Below are 27,791 nucleotides of genomic sequence, written 5' to 3'. Positions count from 1 at the left end.
ACTGGTGACATCTTTATCAGGTCCCAGTCCCTCTAATGATGTTGCTTAGCAACAGGGAGATGACCCCAAAAATGAGACAACCACTCAAGCGTGAAACAGACAGAAATGGAGATCCCTTGGTTTATTATAGCGACATATGAACAGTACTGCTGTCGCAGGTCGATTCCCCCTAACCCCTCCCCTTTTGAGCCTTAACGTTGAGTTCTCCAACAGGAAGTAGCTAGACATAGTTTGTTCATCTTAGCTTTACTGTTTAGAATTATACAGAATTAGAATGTCATCGACATAATGTGAGCTATGAGCAAAAACAGTAGCCCACCATAAAAAAAAAAACTTCACCCAATTATTCTGAAAGATTTTCTGCATTAGAAAACTTTGTCAGCCAGGTGCTGGCTATCGCTTCATATTTACCTTACCACAAAATCTTATCAGCATGAATTTTTTGGATTCTTAGTGTTGTACTAATGCTTTATTAACTTTAACACTGACTAGTTCCTTCAGTATGTTTGGTTCTTCCTGGTTGTCTGTTTTTCTTAGCAGGTAAATTTGAGGGAGCTCAATCTGCAGCCACACTCTACAGCCATAGAAATCCTCATCAAAGGCTGCCATCGACATCAAAGGGTAGACCTCTGTCTACTGGCTGGAAAAGGCAAAGGTTTCTCTGTCTCACTCTGTGCCTCCATCTGTCTGTATCATTCAAAACTCGGGAAAAAGATCATTCCTCAACTCGCAGTGCTATCGATTTTCTCTTTTTATACATCTTTAAAAGTTTTTGTGTTGACTTAACGGTGGAGTGTGTGGTGATGATGCTGTCCTTAACACAAGGGTTGCAGCATATTTGTGCTCTAAGAACAACATAGCTGCTTTATGAAGTTCAGAAAACTTTTTTATGTGGATTTGCAACTACTTGAACCACAGACTGTATAACTGACTTGCAGCAGACAAATTTTCATCATGAACAAACAGCAGACTGAATTACGTCACCGCGTAAAGTGCAATTGGTTCCTTTCCTCCATCTGAAGCTGCATTACATAACGTTTTCTAACACGTTCACTGCTGGATTCAAGAGGATTTCAGCTTCTGTTCTGACTAACACTGCAGGGAAAGATTCCCAGGAAACCCAGCAGACCACGTGCACAGCTGTGTGTGCAAAAGTGCCTTCTGCTGATGTGTGTAGCACACGCAAGCGAAGGAGTTAAATTGCAGCCTTTCACGAAAGACAGAGACAAAGAGGGAGAGAAAAGATATAAGTGACACGAACCCGTCTTTTACCAGTGGGAGCTTCAAGGGAATGAAACGAGGGGAGTCATTACAGTATCATGTAAGACGAGATTTGAATGCTTAATAAGATATAATTGCAGCAGGGAGACATAGTTGCTAAAAATGGGACAATGGGGTTTAGGAGCTTGTCCTTTAGTCTCTGGATGGGTTCTGAAAGAAAGAAACGTCTGAAATCAGCACGGGCATAAAGTATTTGCTCGCTTTACTCGGCTCTGTCAGTTTGTCCGTGTTTGTTCTCGGTGGGAGATGTTTGACAGGGTCAGCTTGTTTGCAAAACAAAACATGATGGACAGAAAAAGAATATGGAAAAAACTCAAACAACTGCAGAAGTCATCCCCGCCTGCTGTCTCTCAGGGACTGTGATTCTTTCCCTCATGCAGGATGCTTTATTCTGACTACTGAGATGTTAATGGCCAACGTGCTTTCTTCTTCATTCAATACATGCATAATTTAACAGAAGGGGGAGCATTTTAGCTAGGCGTCTTAAGCAGACGAACAATAGTTAGTGTCTTGAAGTGGTGCCATTCATCTTTATCTTTAGAAATGTACCTGTCTTTGATTTCCTTTTGGCAGAAATAGCATGTGCAACTTGGCAAAATAATAAAAGAACATTTTGTGTGTTGTTTTGTTTGCATGTGTCATTGTAGGCACGAGGTTGTCATGACTGTGCAGTCTTGTCTGTCTCCTCTTTCTCTCTCTCTTTCTCGCAAACACACACACACACACACACACACACACACACACACACACACACACACACACACACACACACACACACACACACACACACGCTCATCCCCATGCACCTGCCTTGGGTATCTATTTCAATGCACCACTGAATGGATGCATTATATTCATCATCGTACATTATTCAGATTTGAATCAGGGTCTGTCAGCTTGCTGGCAATTCAACTTCCACATTTAATAGCTTGGACAAGAATAGCCTTGACAGCACATTGCTGTGATTCACTGAATTTCTATGGCACGCTGGCCACTGAATGTAACACCATGTTTCATTTTCCTAACTGGTTGTACTCTTTGAAATGTCATTACCCCTGTGACTTCTGCAGTGTTTTCTCTGTTGGTAGTTAATAGCTGCGGTGCCTTTCTTAATCAGTCTGCTGGCTGTTGTGCATGCAAATTCAATCGTAGTCACAGAAAACACAAAGCTGACTCAAGGAAACTGTTTAAGTCCTGAAGGTTCTAGCAGCCACAGTAATGTTAATCCATTTTTTGAAATTCAGGCGTGCGGTAGGGGCAGGGGGTGTGTGGTGGAAACAAAGTTGCTCTAATCTTCCCACATTTGTTTTCCTTGCCTCAAGCTTAAATGCAAGACGAGATTGTTCTGCACTCATAATTGCTGGTTGCTAAAGTTCCCTTCTCATGATTTGATGCACAGCTAATCCAGTTTTCAGGTAGCATGTGTACGAGGCGCAGTCGTTTCACCCAGAGCCACTTGAGTTAAATGTGTCATTTTATCACACATCAGCTGATAGAGTTCAGAGTCACTCCACATCAAGGTACTTTTAAATCCTCAGTCGCAACGTCATGTGCGAAATGCCTACACATTCATAGACTCCCATACACTTGTTTGTGCATGTGCAGATTATCTAAAAGGAACATGTTGTTCTTTCGGCCATATTATGTTTATTCCCACAAGAACACACAGAAAACAGATGACATTCAAGGAATGAAAAAAATGACCTCACTTGAATGATAAATATACTAAGGTGCCAAAATGTCATAGTGAAAATCATTTTTAAAAAAAGGCATCAAATTAAATAAAAGAAATTACCCAAAAAATGGGGGGTTTTCTTTTGGTGATTTTAAAATTGCACATCATGTGACAGTATACTGTAGAATGAATGTAGAATTAATTAATGTATAATTTGGCTGACTAGAAAATACCCTGTTTTTCCTGTTACCTCATCCATGCAAGCTCAAGTGACCTTCAAGGACAAGTCTAAAGTTTAAAGGACCATAAAGTATATAATGTGAAACATCTAGGGCTTGTGTGATGGTGGTGAATTTGCAGACTGAATGTGTGTGCTCACTAAAAAAGTGCCAGATTATAGGGCAAAAGCTGAGGGTGACCTTCAAAGGGGGAAAAAAAGAACAGCAATAAGTTAGCCAGATGCTAAAGTCACGAAATAAGACATCCTGTTTATATCTTTAGTATATTTAGCTTTAATGCAGCTGAAAATATCAAGGTTGATTATCTGTAAGCTTTTAAAACAAACAAAAAAAAAACATAAAAAGGATACATGGAATATTACATTTTGCTTGAGGAGCATTTGAAATTGTCATATATAAAAATCAAGAGCATTTCAAATAGGATTTGAGCTTGAACATTACATATAAGTGTTGAAAGCTATATCTGGATGTTAGTTTTAACTAGAACTGACATGCATTAGCCAGTGGCGGTGGCTAGGTGGGAGGGTAGGGTAGGTCAGTGTGGAGTCCCCTTTATAAAGAAATTGTGCTTTATGTACCAGGGGCTTGAAATGAAAGCTTCATTTGCTGCAGTGGACAGGTGAATTAAATCTTTAACCAACCATACCGTAGCACATTTATGCAGTTTTGCCAGCATTTGCCTTGTTGTTATTCTTAGTTTAAAAACCTGAAAATGGGTAGAAAATGAGGTACTAGCTGGTTTGTTTTGGGTCAAGGCTCCCAGTGTGTCGAGGACAGAATTAGACATCTATAACGAGAGACAGCACAGACGTGAGAAAAAGTGCGATCAAAGAAAATAACACTGGATTGTGGTTGCCGGCACACATTGCCTTCATAATGTTCTTATTTGTTTGTGCATACTTGAAGACTCTTTCCTTCTAGGTGAGTGAGATTTCTGACGCAGAAGAACAACAGTGACAGAGAAAGGATAATAATCTCCTATATTAAATCAAAAAAATTGCAGATAACAAGGTTCCATTACCACACAGAAGCTGCAGTCAGACACACGAGCTGAGTTATGAGATTATGCTTTAACGAAGCTGAATTAACACACTCTAAAATGAGAATACTGGATTCATAATAAGCCCATGGTAAGCTGTCATGGCTACCAGTTTCCGCTCAAGTTTACATTATACAACTTGAACTGTCAGAGTTATAGCAGTAAGTGGTCATTATTGTATATAAAAACACAATCTGAACCCCCCCACCTGTAAGTGTAGATATAGATACTGTACATGTGTTTCTCTGTATGTGGACTATTTGTCTACAAAACCAATCTATACTATAGATTGACACTCTAGTAGAGGAATATTGCATGAGTTGGTGGTGGGAGATATGTCTTTTATCTCTGAGTGCTGCAAAGGACCAAGCCGGCCATTGACCAAATGAAACCATATAATGTCATATGTCTTTATCCAAAGTTTTCTGGGCTTTTAGCTGTCAAACCCATCAGTCAGACAGTCTGTCAGCAAGTGGGAGCTCCTCTAAAGCAGCGGCTGAGCCATTGGTCTCCCCTCTGTCACCCCCTGAAACCCTCTCTTCAATCTCCTCATCTTGGCTCAGTGGATCCTGCTGTGACAGTCGGTTTAGGGGGTCAAACGTATGCATTTTGGGTTCAGGGCTGAGGAGGGAAAGCTGTGGCAATAACGGCTCCTCGCGAAGTTTAGCCGCCATCTCCTTGGCGCTGCAGGTGGGTGTGTTGGTCTCATAGACATCGTGGAAATTATTGTAATCTACCTCGTAGAAGCCCTTCTCTAAGGATAGCACTGGAGTGAAGCGGTAACCCCACAGGACCTCAGTGTCCAGGTACGAACTTCTTGCCTGACACGTCATCCCTGCCAAAAGGTAAAGACAGGTGTATGTACACACACAAACATTCACACAAAATCAAAGAGCACACACGACAGTCCGAGGGGTCCATACATGAGAAACCAGAGAGCCAAACACACACAACCAGAGTGGATAGGTAAGCACACAATGACATAGAAAGAGGCATAGGGAGAAAGAGCATCAGTTAATTATTCATGGTTACAAAAGAACAGCAAAGACGTGCATACTGTTTTCTCTACACTCCTATCATCAGTCTCCAATCATATAACTAGAGTATTTTTTTAAACACTGAAGTATTTGGCTAGTTTGTTGAGTTTACACATAAAAAAGACTGTATATATTCCATTAGTTGTGTTTTAATAGTAAGCAAATCTGAATAAAAATAGTACACGTCACATGCCAATATTGTGTGTGCACATGCTTTGATAGTCAAAAGGCAAAACAACTACGCATTGATTCATTTAAATGCTAAAGGCACATGTTAATTGCATGTTTGTAGCTTTTGCTCAGTAAAGTATTAAAGTATGGTTTAACACTGTGGCTTAACACAGGTGTGTTACTCAAATAGCAACAATAAAAGCTTGGTGTAAGTATAAGACTTGGGAGGCAGCATTCACAATATATTTTATAACAGCATTTCTGCTTGCAAAAGTGTAACTGGTAACACTAACAATATATAAATAACGTCCTCATTTTATGTTTGACAGCGTTTTAGTAGGTAAAGGCGAATGGCTTGGACATGAATTGAGCTGTGGTTTGGGGAAGGCCTCGAAGGGGACTGAAGAGGAAGAATTGAAAAGGGGAGGGACGGTAGGGCACGTAAACAAGATTGAACAGCTTGTAGGACTGGGGGAACCTATATAGATGAGAACCAGAAGGAGCAGTATGGAGGCGTGGTCCGACTCGTGAAATTCCGATACTTAATCTCCAACTAAATAGCATTCCTTTTTGATGAGCTACATACATGGTCTTGTTATTATACATGGTGGATGTGTGGCACAGCTTCTGAAGCAGTGCAACTGTAAAAGTCCCTTTGCATGTTTTATTTTATGACAAGTGCAAATGTCTGCTCATGTTTACATATCATTTGTAGGGCTGAGAAAACTGGCTAACCTAAGTCGAACTCTTGCTATCGTTGTCATTAGTTATAACTGTGTTTTTCTTCCAGTGTAGGTAGCTGGTGTGAAATAGCCTTAAAAATGTGAGCTGCAGAAAGTTAGTGGTGCAGTTAATACGTTCTTGTTAATAAATTAAATATGACCTAAAGCTAAATAGCAGCTAGCATCAGAAACCACTGCATTTTTTTTATTGAGGAAAAAATAATAAAACAGTATTTCACCATACCTCCTCATTGATAACTTTAAAGCAATTTTAAAATGAAGCATTTCAATATTTAATCATATAAAGTTGGGCTCAGTTGGGCTTATGAACATCCTAACCATTTCTTTGTGACAGTTTGGCTCTTCTTTTACGTCTTGGCAAAGGGGTGCCATACCCAAATAACTTATATTTACATAGATTTGTTTGAAATACTGCTCTTGGAATCTGCAGTTGTTTACTCAATATGCCTAAGGCTTATCAAGTTAAAAGGCATTATATAACCTTCAAGTGTTTGTATAGATTTGGGTCTGTATGGATGTGCTTTTGTCCTTGCATGGAACAAAGAATTCCAAATTGTATGGAAACCTGTCCACGCAATTTGTTTTTCAATAAAGATGTGTGCTGTACAATCATTCCACCCAGGAACAAAGAACAGTTCAAAGAAATCATTAAAACCCCAAATTACCATGGCATTCGTGCCCACAGTGAATGCATATAAACTTCTGACAGCAAAGTAAGTTTTCCCACTTCTCAGTATTCTGTCTGTTTTTATATCAGCAGCTTTGAAAAGTCTGCGTCAATTAGCTAATAAGACTTACAGCTTTTAAAATAGCCACAAAATAATCACTGCCACAACTTTCCAAGCTGGAGCAATCATTCACACGCTCGATATGTAGCTGTATATCACTTTAAACTGCAAACATCTGACTTTCCATCGATAACCTTTGAAATAAATAATCTGTATGTATGTAACATCCCCAAAAACATCAAGCATGGGATGAAACTGATATGGTATCTAGTGTGAGAGGAGAGGCTTTTGCACATTTTCTTCAGCTTTCCCTCTGGATATGAGTGGCCTACTTTCCACATTTAACTTGTGAAATATAGCATCTTTCAGTTCCTAATGACAAGAGATTCTATAGTGTATTTTAAGGTTGTTGAAATAGTATTTGATGTGTTTGTTTTAAAGCCCTAGTTTAGTAGTCTAAATCCATTAAGCTGTTCAATGAAGATCCTTAGTACCTTCTCCTGTTGGCATGTAGTGGTGCACAGGCTTTGTCATGACTGTCACAAAACAATATTTGACTTTATATTGGCCTCGTGGAAGATAGAGACTTCACAGATATAATTACAGTATTTTGCTAATGAATTAATTTAGTCCCTATTGTTGTGATCAGATAGTACTCCCCCCCCCCCCCCCCTTGTTTATTAGCCATTTTAATAAACAAAGACCCTCCTGATAGCCATGTGTAGATTGTTATTGTAAATTTCATTGTGATACATTATAAATATACAGTAAAAAAAACAACTGATGTTTCTTTTAGGATAATTTGGTCACTTCTGCAGAAGCAGTATCTGGAGATTTCTACAGCTTGTAAAGAGGACTCAGATTTGTTTCATCCATACAGTGAGTGCAACGAGTACATTTCCTCCAAAACAATGCCGCACAAATGTAGTAATCAGGGTGAATTTAAAAAAAAAGATTTTCCAAATGGAAACCATATATTTCATTGGTTTCCATTTGGAGGTGCAACTTTAAGTCTCATGGTATCATGCCTGCTGGAAAATGGAACAGATTCTTTTCCAAAGGAAAAAGGCTACCATGGAAAACTGCCGTCATGGAAAAAGATCATGACCTGTGAGCATACCATGACTTGAAATCCAGGTGGAAACGATTTGTTGAACTTGACATATCCTTACAGTAAGTGACAGTGATAGAGCCTAGAACATCATTGACACATAATGTATTAGTCTCTTCTAGGTGATTTTGTTTACTACCAATGTGTCCATCATGCAAATAGTTGTAGTAATCTTGCTAACGGATAAACCATATAAACAGTATCATCAAAAAAGTTAAATTGTAAAGGTCAAGTTGAAGGTTGTAACTTGACCATGTGTCTTGACTCTTTTGTTTTTGCCCTCAAGGGTTCCTGTCAGTACACACGTGTCCTCTGATGAACAAAGATGCTGAGGGCTTATCTTGTGACTTTCTTTCTACTTTTTGTTTGTGGGCCGAGGCAAAAACCTCGAGACAATCGACCATCCTTCTTCAATCTGAAAATCTGCTATTAAACATGCTCTAATGAACTTAACTGCTGATACATAGGCTGCAGGCTTTGTATTGTAAATCAAGAATCAGCCTCTATCAAAGAATCACAAATGATGACCAAACAAACAAACAAATAAACATAAACAATGAAAACCAACCAACTAACTAAATAAAAAAATAAATAAGTAATGACTCCTGAAATGTCATTCTAAGCTTAGTTATTGTTTGTATTAAACTTTAATGGCCCCATCTCAGTGTTTGAAAAGATTGTTTGCTTTATATTAATTCTGGCAGCCTACAGTCATATTCACTTTTTTTCTTTTCATTTGTCTCTCTTTTCACCATTTGAAATCATATTTGTGGGTCCTGCTGCAGATATCGGTTTTATGAATTTTCTTGCAAAGTATAAAACAAAAAACAGCAGTGCAGACACCGTTGTTTTCACAAGCAACAATGATGATGATGCAATATTCTTTCTGTATTCTGAGAACTGGCATAAAAGAGGGTTTATTTTATATATAAATATTGTGAAGGACACAGGGGACAAACATACTATGTTCAGTTCAGTTTAGAAACACTTCTCATAATGACAGCAAAGTTTGTTGTTAGCAACATAGTGTATATGACTGGGCATCCATCACAGCAAGTACTAAATAGAATGAAGCATGGTCACGTACAGTTTTAGTTTCCTAATATAAAACATCAAAACTGCATCTGCTGTATGTTGCTGACAACAAACCTCTAGTGGCTTTATTGTTTTAAAGTACCGCAGTGAGCGTTTTGTGAGTGAAGATGCTGTATGACTTTATCTCTTACATAGCTGTGGAGGAGTTTTGACCCACTCTTCTTTATAAAGGTGTATCAGTTCATCAAGGTTTGTGGGCCTGCATTTATGCTCAGCTTTCTTAAGTTCCTGCCACAGGATTTCAGTCAGGTTTAGGTCTTTTCTTTTTCAGCCATTCTGTTTGATTCTTTCTACTTGGGTTCATTGTCCTGTTGCATCACTCAGTTTGGGGCAAGCTTTCACTGTAGGACAGACTGACTCACATTTACCTCTAAAATACTTCGGTATGCAGTACAGTTCATGGTCTACTCAATGACTGCAAGGTGCTCAGGGACTATGAATGCAAAAAAAGCCCATATCATTAGCCCTACACCACCATGCATTACAGTTGGTATAAGGTGTACGTGTGGATATGTTGTGTTTGGTTTTTACCAACATGGTGCTATGCATTATATCCAAACAACTTGCTCTTCTTTTTTCAGTTTCTTTGAGCCTTGCACAATCTGACCTTGGAATTAATTTATTGGGATATCTACTCTTGGGAAGATTGGCAGCTGTCTTGAATGCTTTCCACTTGTGAATGATCTTTCTCACAGGAGATGATCAACTTTATGCCAAATTGACTAGATTTAGGATCATTGCTGTATTGTCGCAGGGCCATTACCTTACAATCTGAATCGCCTTGAGGCCACTGTTGTTTTAATTTGGTGCTATATAAGGAAAATCTAACTCAATTGAATGTGTTTCCTCCAAACATTGTTTTAAACTGAGTGTTTCAGACCTGACAAATACCTAAAGCTCTACCTTTTAGGTACACACTTGCTGATGATCACTTTATCAAGTGCATTTAATTAGGAGCATCTAGCTGCTACTTATTCTCTGAGTTTATATGGAAACATCAAGGGTGTACCTTTTATATTAAAGTGTTTCAGAATTTTGGCCATTGTTTTGTTTGAATAAACTGTGTAATATATATTTCCTGCTTTGCAGTTCATCTAAGGCACTGTTATTATTTCTTATCATATCCCAATATGTAAAACTTTAGAATTTAAAGAGGGTGTACTTTCTTTTTACTGTGACCGTACATCTTAAATCTAGAGTCTGACTCAAAGTCACAGCCAGAGTGCAGCCAATGAGGAAATTACAAGCAAGGCACACTTTACTAAATTGAGTGCATAAAACGTAGTGCATGCACATGTAATACAATTTGCTCCCATGTTTTTAATAAATGTTGCCCCACATTTCCATAATTCTTGGCCACAGGATTCATTCCAGTGTTTTGATTCTCATTAAAGAAGCCACCCTCCAAAATGGATTATTGAATTGCACTGGACTGTGATGTAATTGAGAAGAGACTTTCCTCAAAAGTGCAACTTTGTAAAGGGATATTTTCCCAAAATCAGTCAAGACACCAACAGCGTCCTGTTTGTTACACCACAACATTTTGTAAAAGAAAAAGGAAAAAAAAGAAAAAAAGAAAGACGAATTTTACATCATTATTATTGTTATTAAGATAACTAAAACCTCCACTGCAAAGGAGGGTCAGCAAATTGCTGTTTGCAATCATTGAATGACTTCTCTCTCATGCTGTGTTGCAGCATAAAAGCTCAAACCAAGGCACCAGTATTCTCATGTCGGGTATGGCTATTTTGAGAAAGATAGATGGATATTTGTTAATTGAGTTAATACAATATGGATTGCATGTTTGAGTCTGCATGCCAATTAATGAAAGAAGACTGAATCATTTATTTGCACTTTGCACACAGTCTCTGTGTGCTCTTCTCATAGCTGACTGCACGGCAATGTTATTTGCCTACATATGGCGTACTTTCATAAAAACTTGATTGTACCTCATTGTCCCCCCTTTACAACAGGGCAGAGGTGTTTGTGCTGTTGACCAGGGAAGTTTGGATCTCTGCTCTTTGCAGCAAAATAGCTGGTGCGATGACCTCATTTTATGTGGGAGAAAGACTATCCTGTTGTGCTGGACTTCTCCATAAGCACTTATCACTTATATAGCATTTAACAGGCTCGTTAGTATCTACATCTATGGATATGTAGGAAAGTTTTTCAATCAAATCACAACATTACCACTTTGGAATTTTCAAATAGGTGTCATAAAACTTTTTAAAAAAGGTTTTATTATTTTTATTAAATAGTATTATTAAAAAAGTATTAATAAGTACTAATAAGTACTACTACTACTACTACTACTACTACTAATAATAATAATAATAAGTATTAATAAGTAATTCCCATTAAGACTTTATAGAAAAGGGAGTGAGGGAAGCAGGGGTGGCCTATTTTTTTGTTTGTTTTTATTAAAGTAAAACCATTCCTTGCTTTCAATTAAATATGAAATTGATAGCTTTTGTTGCATCAGCTAAAGTGATCCAAAGTCTTGTGTAAGAATCTCATTCAGTTTAAACTTTATTTTAAACTCCAATTTAAATTTGGAATAAAAAGTGTGAACATGATTGCATAATTTTACTCATCTTATACTCATTAGACTCGGTTATTGTATCGTGACATTTTCCCACGATTTTAAGTTGACTAACTGTGAAGTGTATCATAAGCTGCTTTTATTTCAGAGAGCCGCTTTGTTATTGCAATTACACTTGAAAAGCAAAATTTGGTTTAATATGTCATGTTTGTGTTTTGCTTTTTTTTAAAAAAACAAAAAACAACAACAAACAAATAATGTGGAAGCACCTCTTGTAAGTGATTTCCAGAGCCTTACTCACCATTATGCTGCACACCACAGGCTACACAGCTAACAAGTAATGGCTGCGAGAGCATGAAGCCAGTTTCACCACCCACGTATGTATCGCTTCCAAAATATACGTGACGACATCCACGTGAGGTCGTACGCAGGATATTTTGTTTATTAATGACTTTTTATTAACGACACGTAAAGCCTGGGCCTGAGGTAGCTTTCTGTCTGTCACTGTGTTCTTTCTCACGCACAGAATGAAAGTCTCACATACAAAAAAGGAAGTGGGGGAGGGCTGGTGGATGGTCAGATTAGTTTGTTGCCTAGCGGTCAAGGACAGTGACGACATAACCCCTGCATGATGCCATGGTCTCTGCCGGTGAAGCGAAAGGTGATTTAATGCCTGAGTCAAGTATCAAGCAGTGTGAGCAGGAAGTGGGATGACTGCTGGTGCTTTGCAGGAAAAAGGAAATAAATAAATAAATAAGATGAAATAGAGCAGAAATGTTCACACGAATGCAAAGCTGTGTCTGGTCATATTAGGTCATTTGATGGTTTGTTAGAATTTTCAAAAAGCCAACTGTGGCATCATCAGACCGCTAATCACTGTGTGTCTCCTTTACTCATGTGAAGTATGATGCAATCCAGTAAAGTAAATTAGTAGCATGTATAATTCAATTAATTTAAAATGAGTATATTGTAATAAGTCCTTCAACAAAGGCCATTAAAAAAATGCAGGTTAGGCATATAAACAATACTTGATTTAGCCACAGGAACAAGTTAGATTGACAAATGACTTGTGTTGAACTTGTGGTCTTGACTGCAGTTTTATGCTGGGAAATACTTTCTGGAACTTTACAGATACACCTGGTCATCTCTGCGCCATTAATGTAACCAGCCTGCAGCACTTTTCAGGACTGCTTGGTTTTTACCAAAAACACACGCCAACATTGCAGGTAGGTACGCTTCATTGAATTGAAAATAAACAGTATCAAAGGCAAAACTTTGAAGTAGCAACAGTAGAGATGCCGGTACAGATAAACATTTGTAAAGAGGTTTTAGAGTTTATTTGTCTGCCTCGGTTGAAGGAAGAAATATTTAGTTTTGCAGTTAAAGATTAAATAAAAGAACAGTCAACAACTGTTGTGGAATTAAGAAAATATACATTTCAAACAATTTATTGACTCTAAACTGACCCATATAGAATAGGAAAGATATATAGAATAGGAAAGATATATAGAATAGGAAAGATATAAAAAAATGTCTTCTATTTTTTAATGCATTATTATTAGGTTTTAATTAGTATCTCTGTCTTTCCATCATTTCCAGTAAGCAGCGCTTACTGGCAGGCTCACCTTTCCTCTTTCGCCTCTCCATCCATTAATCCATCCTAGCTCACTGCTTGCAACATTTCCTCATCGCTTTTTTTATTGACTTATCCTCATTTGTATGCCCTCCCATACTTCCTTTACCCCTTCCTGATAATCTTACCCCCTTCATACCTGTGGCCTCCACCATTCCCTCAAGAATAACCACAATCTCGAACTCCTCCTTTTCCATTTGCGCCAGGGACATTTCCCAGAAGGGGCTCTTCTCATTTATTTCATGAGAGATGATGAGTGGTGAGACCAAGAACAGCCGGTCATCCCCTGTGTCAAAGCCAATGTTGATGTCAGTCTGGTTGAGCGGGATGAACTCCCCCTCTTTGGTCTGCTGTGAGCGGATCAGCTTTGCTCGAATCGATGCCTCCACAATGTGAGAGTTCCTCAGGTCGCCCACCCGAAACATCAGGCACATCTTGTTATCTCGCACCGATATGACAGCGTTGTGTGAGAACATGAGGGTCTCAGCACGGTTCTTTGGCTGTGAAATCTTAACAAACATGCAGCCCACCATCATGGCATTGACAATGGAACCCAAGATGGCCTGCACCAAAAGTAGTATAATACCTTCAGGGCATTTTTCGGTAATTACACGATAACCATACCCAATGGTGGTCTCCGTTTCAATGGAGAAGAGGAAGGCTGAGACAAAACTATTAAGGTTCTCCACACAGGGGGTCCAGCCCTCCTCGTCACCATGCACTAGATCCCCACGGATGAGTGCGATCAGCCACCAAAGAAACCCAAAGAAGAGCCAGTTGACTACATAGACCAGTGTGAAAATAAAGAAACTAAGACGCCAGCGTAGGTCCACCAGCGTAGTGAACAAGTCACTGAGGTAACGGTAGGTCTCTTGCACGTTTCCATGATGAACGTTGCATTTACCATCCTTTTGCACGTAGCGCTGACGTGGCTTCTTCACTGGGTCGGCTATCAGGTGGGTTCGCTCTGTAGAGATCTGAGGCTCCCTCAAATGTTTGGGAAGCTTCTTCACCTATGTGAAAGAAAAAAGACAGAGTGCTAAAGTAAGGAAAAGAAAAACGGTCAAAGAAATTAGGCATGAAAAGACAGAATTAGAGAGATATTTTACCCGCATTGATTTGCTCTGAAGAATTTGTTAGGCATAGTGTGCTGGAAGATGTATGTGTTAACTATCACTGCAGTATGGGATTTTCTATCAGGTTTTGCTAAGCCACACTAGAGGTGAGGGAGAGAAGATAAGCGAGGCAAATCAAATTAAGAGCCGTTACAAAGTCACTTTGTAGATGTCTATGTATACACAGAGGGCAAAAAAGAAACAGAGAGTAAGGACACAACAAGAACACAAGGACACTCAAGCCTTTGTCTATGTTGGCCCAGCTCCAGCGAGGCAATCTGGCTCCACAACTGTGCCCTGCCTTCCTCCCTGTCCCTTGTGTTCTTTTGCACTCTATGGAACATTTGCAACCTCGGATAAGAACAGATCTACCACCATCCTTTAAAAGACCCTTTAAAAGACCCTAAAAAAACTGATGTATAACTAAAGAATCACCTTACACTTGTAGGCATTATTATAATATCATATTATAATATCATATTTTGTTGAGTTTATTTATGGTTAGAAAAGGCAATGCTTCACAATGTAGCTATAAATTCAAACATGATTTGGAAAAAAAAATGTTTTTTTGGCCTCCCTCTTACACAAATAAATACATAAAAGACCAACATACACCAAAGACAATGTTTTAAGGGACCTTTCAGAAAAGCACAGGGACTCTTTATTGAGACATTGACGCTGTCAGATCTCAGTTGGTAAATGAAATGATTGTGTCAAGACGAGACAACGATTGTGTCTCTTTCTGCTAATCTTACACCTGCAAACCATTTCTCCCCACAGCCACACGTTCATCAACAGGGAAGTTGCATCCATCATAGGGATGATCATTATCGTAGTTTAGTTGGAGAACAGCACAGTGTGAGCCACAAACAGTGTCCTTTTTGGTGCCTTTGATTGTAATGCCTGAAAAATAAAACCTGCCGGATTTTTATTTTAATTTTCAAATCGTTTTACTGTGTCAGCTGCTTTTTAACTGCAGCTGTGCTAGGTCACATCTATATACTATTGATTTTCTAGATATAGATTTAATGTAATCAGTTTTTAAGGACCATTTTGAAAAAGAAGAATTGAAAGACTATTCTTATTGATCTGCATTGCAATTAGTGGCTTGATGACCGTGCGTTCACTAAATGTCAATGCGGTTCCTTATTACAGACCATAGTCAGGGAAAATGCATCAAACAGTCATGCAGAATGCAGTCGGCACACCGCTTTTTAAGGTAATGCTTTAAGCGTTTCTTCTCTACTGACAAGATGACTTGACGTATGGCCGTGTTTTCTCGAGTTGTTAAACGCTACTACAGAGGTTTTCAATGAAAGACAGCCAAAACAGGCCTTTTCATTTCCACTCTTTGAGCTGGGTTAATTGAGTGATAGATGAAGACATCACAGCTAGTGCTGCCCAAACTCCAGCCTTTGTAGTCAATACTGTCCCTGGGGGTGATGGCCCTTAAAACAAATTCATTAGCTGTCTCTGTTTGGCACTAGTAAGTACTGGGAGTTTTCTCTCACTGAGCCTCGCCAGACAAGGTTGAGTAAGCTGCATAAGTTTCAATCAGCTTGGGAATTCAGGATGGATAACAACTCCACTAGTTATTTGGGATGGCTGTTTTTTTGGTCATTATCTTCACTGCCAGGTAAACTGAATTAAACACTTATTTAAACTACTAAAAAAATTACACTTTGGTAGCCTTAATTCATGTTCATAGTACTTATTTTATCTATTCAATAATTCTACAGCATATCTACTTTATAGGGTAGATAAATTCTTAAGTTCTTAAGCATTTCCATAATGCTTTCCACAATGCTTTGTTTTCAATGTCAGAGCTTTCCATATTATTCATTCTTATCTTCTCTCTATATATCTCTCATCTATTTTTCTACCCCTGCTTTCCCAAAAACGAGGTCTCACCTCCACTCTCTCATATAGTTTCTCTAGTATTTCACAGTTAATCTCTCCCAGTTGTTTAAATATAAAGTAATACAGATTGGGCAAAATACAGTGTGTGTACTGTGCGAATACCTGTGCAGGGGTGACGCCTATCTCCATGTTGTGGTCCATTAGGACTCGGGAATCTCCTGCCATCCTCAGCTGGAGCTAACCTGTCGAAAATGAAAAAGTGCTTCATGGGATTTGTTATACTAAACATATTTCCAGAATGGTCATTTGTTTTTTTTTAAATAAACCAATGCGACAAACAATAAAAGGTCATAGCTATGTTACTGAAAGAGTACATACTGCATTGTAGGTACAATCTCAGGCTTTTTACATTTCAACCCCTAGGTATTGCATAACAGATACAGGTATTGCGTGAACACATTGCATTTAGTTGCATCCATTACTGAAGCTGATTTGGTCCGTGTGCAACTGTAGCAAGATTTGGGTGCTTTGGAAAATATGTTGGTCATAACTTTTGCAGACAGGATTTGTAGGCGCAGCCAGTGGTTTAAAGCTGTCTGGTTTATGTTCACAGGATCTCGACTCTGCTTTTTGTGGATTGTTGACCTCCAGCTTACACTGCGGCAGTTTTCCTTAGCACCTCCAGATCTGAGGCAGTGGTTTTAAGCTAAAAAAAAATGGTAGGTTCCAGACTGGGAAGGAGTTGTTGCACCAATAAAGTATCTCAGGCCTGGTTCAAAGGAGGGATGAGGGTCCAGCTTGAAATTAAGAGGTGGACTGGTGAGAATGAGAGGTGAGTTGAGTGAGTGTTGATTTGTTGTTTCTTCTTCACTCTTTTTTTTCTTCCCCCCACTAACTGTGTTTTTACACCATTCTGAATTTAATCATTAGTTATTATTAATCTCTGGCAGGGTCTTTACCTTGCAACATAAAGTACCTTGAGACAACTGTTGTTGTGGTTTGGCACTATATAAATAAAATCTAATTAAAACTGAATTAAACCACGCCTACAACATATAGGTAGAAAATGAAAGAATAACATCACCCATGAAAGTGCACTGTTTTACAAAATAGACTCAATAAAACAAACTTCAAATGGTTTCTAGGTTCACTCTTGGATCTCAGTAATTCAGGAAGTACTCAGAATAGAGATGGCACATTGAAAGAAGACAATTTGGGCAACAGCACGCTTCCTGGACACTTCTTAAGGCGAGGTGTTTTGAGCACCCAAAACACTTGGCCTGAAGAGGATACACTTAGGAGCTCATGTCTCATCTGGCCTGTGGCTGCATAGAAAGAAGGTGTGTCTCTGCTCAGACTGCTTCTCCAAGACCAGAACTCAGATAAGCAGAAAATGGATGAATGGCTTTGAAATCGCATGAATTTGTCATTATGTCAGGGTTTGCCAGATGGTATATTAAGAGATCACAGAAAGCTATAAGGTTAAAAAAGGTCAAGCCATTGCAGTTGTAATTGTTGCAATATATTTTTTCAAAAGTCTATATAAAGATTTCTTTCATGTAGGCATTTCCAGGGATGTACTTGTGGGGGGAAATTACTGTTATGGCAGCTTGACTTTGCTGCGTAGAAGCAAAAGTAAGCTTATTTTTGAAGAAAACAAAAGATATTCAAAATATAAAGGCACAAAATGTCTTTATTTTTTACCCCTGTTTAACTGCTTGTTAACCCAAATATCTAACCAACAAATCACAAGACAGCAGCTCAATGTATTTAGGAATGCAGACATGGCCCAGACATTCAGCTAAAGTTCTAACTGTGTCAGAAATGAGGAAGAAAGGTGATTTATGTGAATCTGAACGTGAGACAGCTGCTGACCTGCTAGGATTTTTCCCATTTTTCCTGACCTTTTTGTTTTTATATTGGTCAGTAAAACACATAAAATATCCAGTTAGTGGCAGTTCACTGGCATAAAATGTCTTGCTGATAGTAGAGGTCAGTGGAGAATGACCAAATGCTGACAGGGAGACAACAACAACTGAAAAACAAAGCAAAAAAACAAACAAACCAAACACTCATTACAATTAAGTTATGGAGAAGAGCGTCTCTGAATGCACAACATGAAGCAGATTGGCTACAGCAGCAGAAGACCACACAGGTCCCAATTATGTCATCAAAATTAGAAAATGCGTCTAGTTGTACCAGTTAAGTAATGCAGCCCATCTGAGTATTGTTGCTGATCCTGTTATCCCTTTATGACCACAGTGCACCCATCTTCTGGTGCCACAAAACTCCAGTCACCTCAAACTGGTTTCTTGAATGACATTGAGTTGAGCTTTAATCAGTGAGAACACAGCCATATGTATTTATTAGTATTTAGCTCAAAAAACTGCTGTAGGTGATCACCGCCAAGAAGAGCTAGCATCATGGCCGCACGCTGCTAGTTAATGAACACAGCACACTGCCAAACTAGAGCACTGAACGTGCCAAAATGTTTGCTGACAGTGTAGTTTGCATGTTTTACCAATAACTGTACTGGCAATGCACTATCTGCATGTAGCAAGTCAAGCATGAATATTTTTTCACGGTTATGTTTTGGTATACACAGCGCAGGGAACATTTGAGGTCAAGACTGAATCACAAGACAGGATGTGAGCATTTGTTACATAAACCTAACCACACTGAGGATATCAGCTGTGAGGCTGAGCATTTCCATGAATTCAGTTTCTTGTAAACTAGGTTTGACAAAGCAAATCATTTGTGCATCATTTCATGCACAAAATAATGCACACAAATGGAGGACGTGAGGGCAAAAGTCAGCACCTGAACAACCCTGATGTGCTCGCTTAATTTTATTTCCAGTTCAGACTCATGAAGTAAATATTAAATATTTGACTATAACCACCAAACAAGACCTAAGTAAGGGATTAGCTGACCTCATCACGCTGGAGGTGACCCAGTGCCCAATGCTGACCAATTTGCCTGGATGATGAGGCTCAGCTGCACATTTTTATTTTAATGATGTCATTTTCCCAAAGAGCAGGCTCCTCATCGCCATCGTTGCCAGTTCTTGTGACTGTGTGTACCCACTCGCACACACCGCTCTCTCGATAAAAAACGAAACAACAACAACAAAAAACCCCGAACACTGCTTTCACTCTATTCATCATCCTGCCCATTAAATTTAATGATTATTCTCTTAATCAGTTAGTGGCAGAGAAATAAGCACCTTCAGCTGTTTCCTTCCCTTTACATTCATTCCAATATAAAATGAGCATACATATTTTCTTTGTGGTTGTTTTTAGCACAACTGAAGCCAGTAGGTGATGTGCTGTGACAGCCTCCGGTGCAGTGTGATGCGGTTTTAAAGAGCTTTTCCTCTGCTGTTGAGTTGTATTACAAAACAGGTATTTTTAAACATCTGTTGTGTGAGGTCCAAAGTGACAGGGAAAGTAGAAAGGGAACACTTTGAACGTCTCCTGAATGATGTGGGATTTAATTACTGCCACTACTATAATTTTAGAGGGAAGTGGTGTGTATGTGGGGTTTCAGATGAAGCCCTAGTTTTGGAAGCAATCTTACTACACCTTTGGAGCCCCAAAAGAGGCAATTAATTTATAGAGCCCCTGGGTGTTATTTGAAAATCAGATACTTTTAATTTGCTCAAAGAACAAGGGATACACGGGGCCTTGAAAGTAACCAAGCAAAGGAACAGTAAATTACCTTTGTGGCTCGTTCTTGACCTTAACAACACCTGACATTTCTTTGCCATCTGTCTTTGATGTTACTTTATTTGATCACTGACAAACGAGGGGAGGGAATACAAAAGCGAGCACAGGGGAAGTGAGAGGACCACGTCACAAACCAGATCCACACAGGAATGTAGTGTTGACAATGTTCGTCCAAAGCAAAGGGCAGAGTGACGTGACAGGCATCTGAGCAGAGAAAACACAGACAGACAGACAGACAGACAGCAGAGGTGCGCACAAAGCTTTCAGCATAACTTGCTGAATACATTGCAGGGGTTGCAAGGTCTCACTTTCTGACTCGTTTTTTTTAGGTTCTCCCATGAATTAAATATGATTCCCCAGAGATTTGTGAACTCCAGACCCGTGTGCGCTTTCAGAAAGGCTGTAATTGCAGTGTCTGCTCGCAGTTGCAGATTCAACAAGCCCGAATGAGAAGTGTTCGAAATGGATACCAGCTGGGGTGTTTTATCTCAGTGCTTTAAGAGGGTAACAAGCATTTATCTTGTTACCCGAAGAGTGACAGGATGCTTTGGTTGAATTGTGTTTGTGTCCTGATAACAAGAGCACTCATCTATTGTGTTTAAAGCCAAGAGGTACTAGTAAACCAGGCAACTTGCCTCCTAAGGGATATCTACACTACATATATTTCCCTTATTTGCTGACACCGCATGCTATAAACAATTATCCATACAGAGCGCAGCAAAATGTGCTTTGTTCTCCGTCTAACCTGTAGCAAGCACTATAATTTCCCCTCAGGGGCTGACTGGTACTGAATAGAATTTGCTTTGTGATTTAATTTCCTATATTTTCCTGAACTTCAGAAACTTGTATTGTCAGCTTTGTGAAGTAAGAGCGAGCTTGTAACTGAGCTAAGAGAGGTTCACATCAATACTAATCACCAACATGCAAATAAAGCCCTTGAATCAGATCCAATCCTGAATTATAATTCTTACTTGATCAACTGTTTGGTTCAGTAATCCCCCAATTTCTTCTTTATTTCACATTATGTGGAGATTATCGATTGTGCTTTCCTTATTTCCTGTCTGAAAGCTTTGCAATTGTGCTTATTTTGGAAATGCTGACGCTCGCCCCAGTCAGGAATAACTTTCAGGATCCAAAATAAAAGATAAAATCTGCAGTATTTTTAATACAAATAAAACAGCATGCATTTTTAGTGACTTCACACTAGACTTTTACCTGACAGTGGTGCTTCATTTCACCATTCCTCATTGACCTTTCTGCTGAGCATGACAGGGTTACAAATGGCAGCAAGATTTGCAGCAAACACAGCAGTATCCCTTAGTTCAACGGTAAAAACAGGACTATTGGAGGATCTCATCCATAGATTTTGAGCTCATGGATGAGTGTTTTCTGTTGTTTCATCAAAAAAAGAAAGACAAATGGTGCTGATAGTGAGAAAAATAAATAAAAACACAGGCTGAGGATGAAGAATAAGAAAAAATAGAATAAAAAGAGAAGAAAGGCAGATGTTGCTAATTTTGTGAAGATGTTTTTAGGATTATCTTAAGACATTAAGACGTCAGCTAGATTTAGGTTTACCAGTCCCTGCATGGTAAAGATATCTGCACTGGTAGAGTCTTTCTACAGGAGCACAAGAGCTTTGTATTTGCTTGACTGTCCACGCTTCTCCACTCCTCCCTTCAGTCATGGTTACTGGACCTGTCATGATTATCCAAGGCTAAGACTGGCCCATAAAATAACATGGCTTCATCCCTATCTCTGCTCACTTATGACACTTTGAGGTCGGGCAGGTCAAATGACTAAAAATGTCCCCAGCTAGTTTGTCTCCAGGCTCTGCAAACACACACACGCACACACACGAACTTACCAACTTACCATGTACCATTTTCCCATTATGCCCGATAGTGAGCTGAGTGTATCCAGTTGTGCCCTTCCTTCGAATGACCTTCTCCGGAGTGACACTGCTGCACCAAGACATTCCATTCACACTGGAGAAATAATTTTCCTAATGATTCATCCCACTCTCTCACACACACATCCTTTGCATCACACCTTCCTTGATTGAGTCTTTTCACTACTGTACAGTTTTTACAAAAAATTCACCAAAGCCAAAAATGTCAGTCTTCCACTAAGATGAGCACCTTTACAAAAGAAAAAGTGATGGCCATTTCACATTGCTGCTGACGTGGCAGTCGATGGGATTAAAACCCAACACCTACTGGAGCCAAATCGCACCCTCTTCAACCATGCTGGCCTGAAGTGTGAGAGACGTGATGGAAACAGAAGTGAGATGTGTGAGGCAGAGAGGTGGATATGCTCCCTAACACCCCCTAACTTCTTCTGTGCAGTCTATAAATTGGACCCACTGATACAAATTCTCTGCATCCAAAATCAGTCTTAGTGTACTCGCTTATTAATCCTCTGCCTCATCTAACTGTAGAGGACAGAACAGGAGGGGAAGATGAGGTGAAGTGAGGCCACAAGCATGGTAGGGGTGGGGCTGCAGAGCCGGGCAGCACATGGAGAATGGTGGAAGAGCCAAAGGTCATGATCTGGATCAGAATTCATAACATGCTTCACTGTGTCCCCGTGCTTGTCCCTTTGAGGATGCTCCTTCTCCATAGTCAGCACATACTAAGTCAGAATGAAATGAGATTAGGGTCTGTCAGTTGCATGTTAAAAAACAAAAAACAAAACAAACCCAAACCTTATTCCGGTATGTTGGGTATAGCAGCAGAGTAACAAGGTCTCTGCTCAGTTTTTTGCTGACGTGTCCTTCAGCGGAAAGCTCAAACCTCTGTTTCTGACAGCAGATGACATGCTGTGAGTGAGTCCAATCTGCATAAATGTGAAGCAAGTTGGTGTCGAAGCAAAAAAGCAGAGCAATCTTGAAAACATTCTTTCAAAAGATGTCAAATTAAAAAAGAACATGGTGTCACTCCATAGGCCTTAACCGTGCAGCACGTTGCTCTTGCATCTCTGCTAATGAATGGTAAATGTACGGAGACTTTGCAGATCCATCATCTTCCTCTTGGTGATGGATGCTCACATCCCGTGCATAAAACCTGATAAAAATCACTCTGATCCGATAGAACAGATCCGAGGTGTATTTACATTTTCATCCTTTTTGACGTTATTATTGTAATTTTTTTTCGAGTGCTCAAAATTAAGTATGTGCATCAGCAGTATGTGCTCTTCTGTATAAAAAGCTGTATTTATCACAATGCTGATTAATGCGCATTGTTCTTACGAAAAGAGAAAGGAAAAAAACATGGTTACACAATATGGATCGAATTTAGTCAAGCTGTCATTGTGTCTGCAAATGATATTGATGGGCATTTGTTATACTGGCCAAACAAAATAGCAGACTGGTGCATTTCAAACTAAACAACATCCAATTCTGCCAGCATGTCTGAAGACAGATATTTACAAGTACATGCACCATGTAAATGTCCCACAATGCAATTGCCCTTGTGTGATTTAGCTAACTGGCCTGGCTTGAAATGTTATCCACTGGATATGAGACATCAATGCACATCTCCTACAGACTGCAATGCCTGACAAAGGCAGCCATGTGCATAGTGTAAGCATTCTCCCTTAACATAGTAAATAAAGGATAGTGCAAGCAATAACCTGCTGCTAACAGAAAGGAGCGCGGCCCATCATGAACATGTCCACTTAACCTGCAAATGTGACAATTTTTCACATTTTTTAAAATGTAGCCAGTGACAGAGTACATTTTACAGTCCTGTTGTTAAAGAGGTAGCTTTGCAGCATTAGTTTTTAATCCTCTCACACCACCTGGACAGCATATGTTACTAGAAAGCTCACTGAGGGATGTTCAGAGCAAAGTGTCCTGAAACATCCAACAATTTTTAAAAGATTTCTTGGCAATTACCCACGTACAGAACAACACTGCATCAAGCTACAAGATCCCTAAAGCTGTTTTTTTCCCATTCATGATGGGTAACCCTAGGTATATGTAGAAGTGTAGACATGCTTTAATGTTTTTTATGTTAGTATAGGTGTGCTGGACAAAAAGACAACCATGACACAAAGCAGTGATCCCTGAAGCAGTCATCTCATTACCAAACACAGGGTGAAGGTTTATTTGTGTTGTGTGTAGGCTGGAGCAGCAGCAGCAGCAGTCTCATGCACTCTATCAACTTTATGTGTGATGAGACTATAGAGAAAACGCACGCTCTGTGAAGTTGTGGCAGAAGCAGAGAGTGTGCCATGTTATAAATCTGCTACATAAGCATTGTAGGTGCCACTTTAACATACAGTGGACAAGCACCGATTTCCATTGGTTGCAGATTTACGAGCACATAAACAGAGTGATTGATCTTCCTGAGGGAAAGACTAGATTATTTAAGAAATTGTATTCAGCACATCTGTCTCTTGCAAGTAACACAAGCATCAGATTGCTTGCATGTACAGCTCACAGAGTGGCGGGGCTTTGAATTATAGACAGTAGTTTATCAAGAGCACAAGCTAAAACTGAAGGAGAATTTATAGATGGCAACTAGTTCAGTAGGGCTGCATAAACAAGGCATCTTTATGTAGATCTATAAAAAAATAAGATACTGTAATTCTGAGCTGCACTCGGAGATGGATGCACATTTTCCAGGGTGTGTGATACTAAAAAAAAAAAGAAAAGAAAAGATGCAAAAAGCAAAAGAAAGACAGACAAAATCTTCACGGCTGGCTAATCTCTTGACACAAATGTGCCACTGTGGTATTAGAGAATCGCGGATGTGGTTTTCTCCCCATCCCCTTGAGACACACAGTCTTAACAAAATAAACACATCCAATTAATTATTCACACTGTCTTGTCTTTTGAGAGTCTCTTTAGATCCTGCTGAGCATTATTCCTGCCCTTTGCCCTGTTTTGTCCACTTGTTAGGGAGATCTGAACACGGGCTTAGTAGGAGGGGGAAATGAGGTGCACAGCCATGAATTACAGTTGCAATGATAGCCCTATGAGGTCAAAGGCCTATCTATCAAAAAGCATTACATCACAGCAGTTCACACTTTCCATCTGCAGCCTTGAAATAGCAAATCACTGTTCAAGCAGATGCGAGAAGGGTCACGGTGAATTGCAGTGATTAAAAGTAACATCGAGTGTGGCAAATAAGCAGGTTTTTGTTGCAAATTTCGGCATTAGGATATCACCCCGGGCTTTCCCTTTTTCTGGGTTTGAGTTTGAGTGATGTGTAAAAATGTGGTTAATGATCAGAGCATCGGCTTTAGTATTCCTCCACATTAAAAAATCATGATCGAGTCTGCACATTGCCTTGACACCGTCTTCCCGATGTGCCTTGATGAGACGATACCAGGACAGACAGGAGCTTTAGAGATCAATTAATGTGACCATTAAGCCCGCTGCAATGTCATCAAAGTTTTACAGCAGCAACTCTTGAGATGTGTCTCCCAGAGAGTCCGCCATACAGTAAGGGAGGTTGGGGAAAAAAAGTGGGGTGCATGAGACATTAAAGCGAGCAGCTGTATAATCTCCAGGCCAGAAAAGAGGAATTATTTTCTCTTAACACTTTTGATGCAGTCTGCAATATTCATACCAGCAGCTATCATGACCCAGTGTCCTTTGCTTCATCTCCAACTTTTATAGAATGTAAAAAAAGAAACATGCAAAGCCCAAACATGCTGCGCTGCATGTTGGACGTGCGAGACCCCCTCCTCTACACACACGCGCGCACAGTCACACTTACAGTAACACACAGATGCACGTTCACTTTAGGTTCGCTGCTGCGCTTGTAAAACTCCTGCATTGTACTGAGAGAACTACAGCACGGAGCCCAAATAGGCACAAACAGTAGAAGCGTTGACAGGCTTTTCTCTGCTTGCGTCAGAGATATTCAATGCCTTTTTGATTACCCTGCCCCCTGCAATGAGGGGATGCATAGTGATGATCTATATATCACTGCAGTGACATAGGATTGGGGTGGGGGTAAAGGGGGGGGAGTGCAAGATGTGGTGATAAAGGTTATTGCTGAAGTACCATAAACATTTTTCTTTTCCCGGTCTCTTCCTCTTGAATTAGCTTACATGTTCTCTTTCAATCGGCCATTGCATTCGCTGTTTCTAAATAGTGGATATTGGATTCTCACAGTTTTGGATTTCTCCTTGTAGTAATGCACACTTTTTTTATTTGTCAATTCTCAAACAAATAATGCTGTCATGCTATGCCATTCGCAGTCAAACTGAGAGAAGACAGCTTGGACGAGGTGCCACGGTCGTATCATGCATCAATGGCTTTAAAAACCTCCCCTCTCCTCTTTTGCCTTCCTCTCCCTGTCTCTTCCTCTGCTTTTTTTTCCCTCCTCCATCGGCGGTGAACGACGCTTACCTTCAGGTCTCTGCAGGAGTAGCTGGCGGGCTCCCTTCGAGGCATTTCACAGCGGCTCTTCTTCCCAGGACTGCACGCTCCTTTCCTGGCTTTGTTCAATAAACAACAGCCCTCCTGCCTCCCTCCTGCCACCCAGCTCCTTCTGCTCTTCACCACTCTCTATCTACTCCTGTGTGAGAGGGGGGTCTGTCTGTGCTTGTGTGTGAGGGAAAGAGGGAGTGAGAGAGAGAGAGCTAGAGGTAGAGTGGATGCGAGAGGAGATGGGAAGGATGTTAATATGCATGTGTTTTTTTTTCCTGTCTATTTTTCCTGTTCCTGTCTTCTCACTTCGACTGAGATTGTACTCTCCGTCTCTCGGGATTTGTCCTTTATTGGAGTGTATGTGTTTATGCCTGTTTGCACTGAGCATCAGTTTCAGTGTGTGTGTATGTGTATACATCTACCACATGGTTCCTTTTTTATCTGCTGCATAGGCAGAGAGAAATAGACTCAGAAAAGTCAAGTACAGTGAGAGGGAGGCAAAGTCAGATGAGGGTGGTGTATGTGTGTGTGTGTGTTTGGCTGCAGACAGGGAAAGAGCAGTCATGTACAGTAGTGTGGTATAATCAATTGCTCTAGAACTGCAGTTGAAAAAACACCCTGAGGGGTTGAGAGAGTCATAAAAAAGTAGAAACAGTGAAAAGAGATCTCATACAAAAAATAGCTGGAGCAAGACAAATAAGAGCTGAAAAGGGAAAAAAGAACCAAAACATACGAGACAGAGGTGAAGGAGGTGCTAAAAAGAGTGAAAAGGACCCTTTGGACCTAGAAGTTCAGTTTTCAAGTCACACACTAGCACCTAACGTAGAATAAAGGATGCCTGTATAAACAAACTGAAACTATAGTCTTATGCAGTCACATCAGCCATGCTGATGGTCACTGAGCTCATGGGGCAATGATCAGTGTGGAGTTTATTCAAATACATCCATGTAGATATTCATTGATCATATTTCAAATTTTGTTACCAGGGTAATATGTACACAAAATATGATACCCATCAGGCTGCGGGCAGAGAGGTGGATGCTTGACACTGAGATGTTATTAGCATGACATACAGAAAACTGAATGTGCGCTCTCCACTTAACAGACGGCGAAAGATGAAAATGAGAGCAGAGAGAAAGAAAGATAAGGAGATGATGATAAGTAGGGGAGGAGCAACAGAAGCAGCTATTACCAGAAAGGCTCATCTCGTACATCCTACACTGAGTTTGGGAGGATATTTATGACTCTGCAGCCCCCCCCCCCCCCCCCCCCCTTTTTTTTTTTCTGCACATCACCCCCCACCCACCACTTCCTGTCACCAGGATAGACTCTTGTTTCTGTTTCCCAGGATTCACCGACTGGGGAAGCGATGACAGCGGATTATGGGACATCAATGAGCGAAGCTG

The 27,791-nt window shown here is 39.9% G+C and overlaps 1 protein-coding gene across 1 annotated transcript; it reads right to left on the bottom strand.

Annotated features, from left to right (window-relative positions):
• Positions 1 to 2,920: 2,920 nt before the first annotated feature.
• Positions 2,921 to 26,639, bottom strand: kcnj5 (potassium inwardly rectifying channel subfamily J member 5). The gene is made up of 4 exons (XM_004543938.3): positions 26,365 to 26,639; positions 16,432 to 16,511; positions 13,434 to 14,307; positions 2,921 to 5,069 (listed from the first exon to the last, which is right to left on the bottom strand). Exons 2-4 carry the CDS (start codon positions 16,492 to 16,494, stop codon positions 4,684 to 4,686), a joined length of 1,323 nt encoding a protein of 440 aa, XP_004543995.1. The 5' UTR covers positions 16,495 to 16,511; positions 26,365 to 26,639; the 3' UTR covers positions 2,921 to 4,683.
• Positions 26,640 to 27,791: the final 1,152 nt, after the last annotated feature.

The sequence above is a fragment of the Maylandia zebra genome, linkage group LG14, assembly GCF_041146795.1.
Source record: "Maylandia zebra isolate NMK-2024a linkage group LG14, Mzebra_GT3a, whole genome shotgun sequence".
Taxonomy (NCBI): domain Eukaryota; kingdom Metazoa; phylum Chordata; class Actinopteri; order Cichliformes; family Cichlidae; genus Maylandia; species Maylandia zebra.
This window is presented reverse-complemented; position numbering and strand designations above follow the sequence as displayed.

What these genes read in the sequence shown, in the direction of transcription:
- kcnj5 (XM_004543938.3), bottom strand. Translation starts at nt 16,494, where the DNA reads ATGGCAGGAGATTCCCGAGTCCTAATGGACCACAACATGGAGATAGGC. An exon ending in TAGGCGTCACCCCTGCACAG is followed by an intron (nt 14,308 to 16,431) that starts GTATTCGCACAG and finishes TCTTTCACATAG; the next exon opens with GTGAAGAAGCTTCCCAAACA. An exon ending in GGGAATGGTGGAGGCCACAG is followed by an intron (nt 5,070 to 13,433) that starts GTATGAAGGGGG and finishes ACCTTTTGGCAG; the next exon opens with GGATGACGTGTCAGGCAAGA.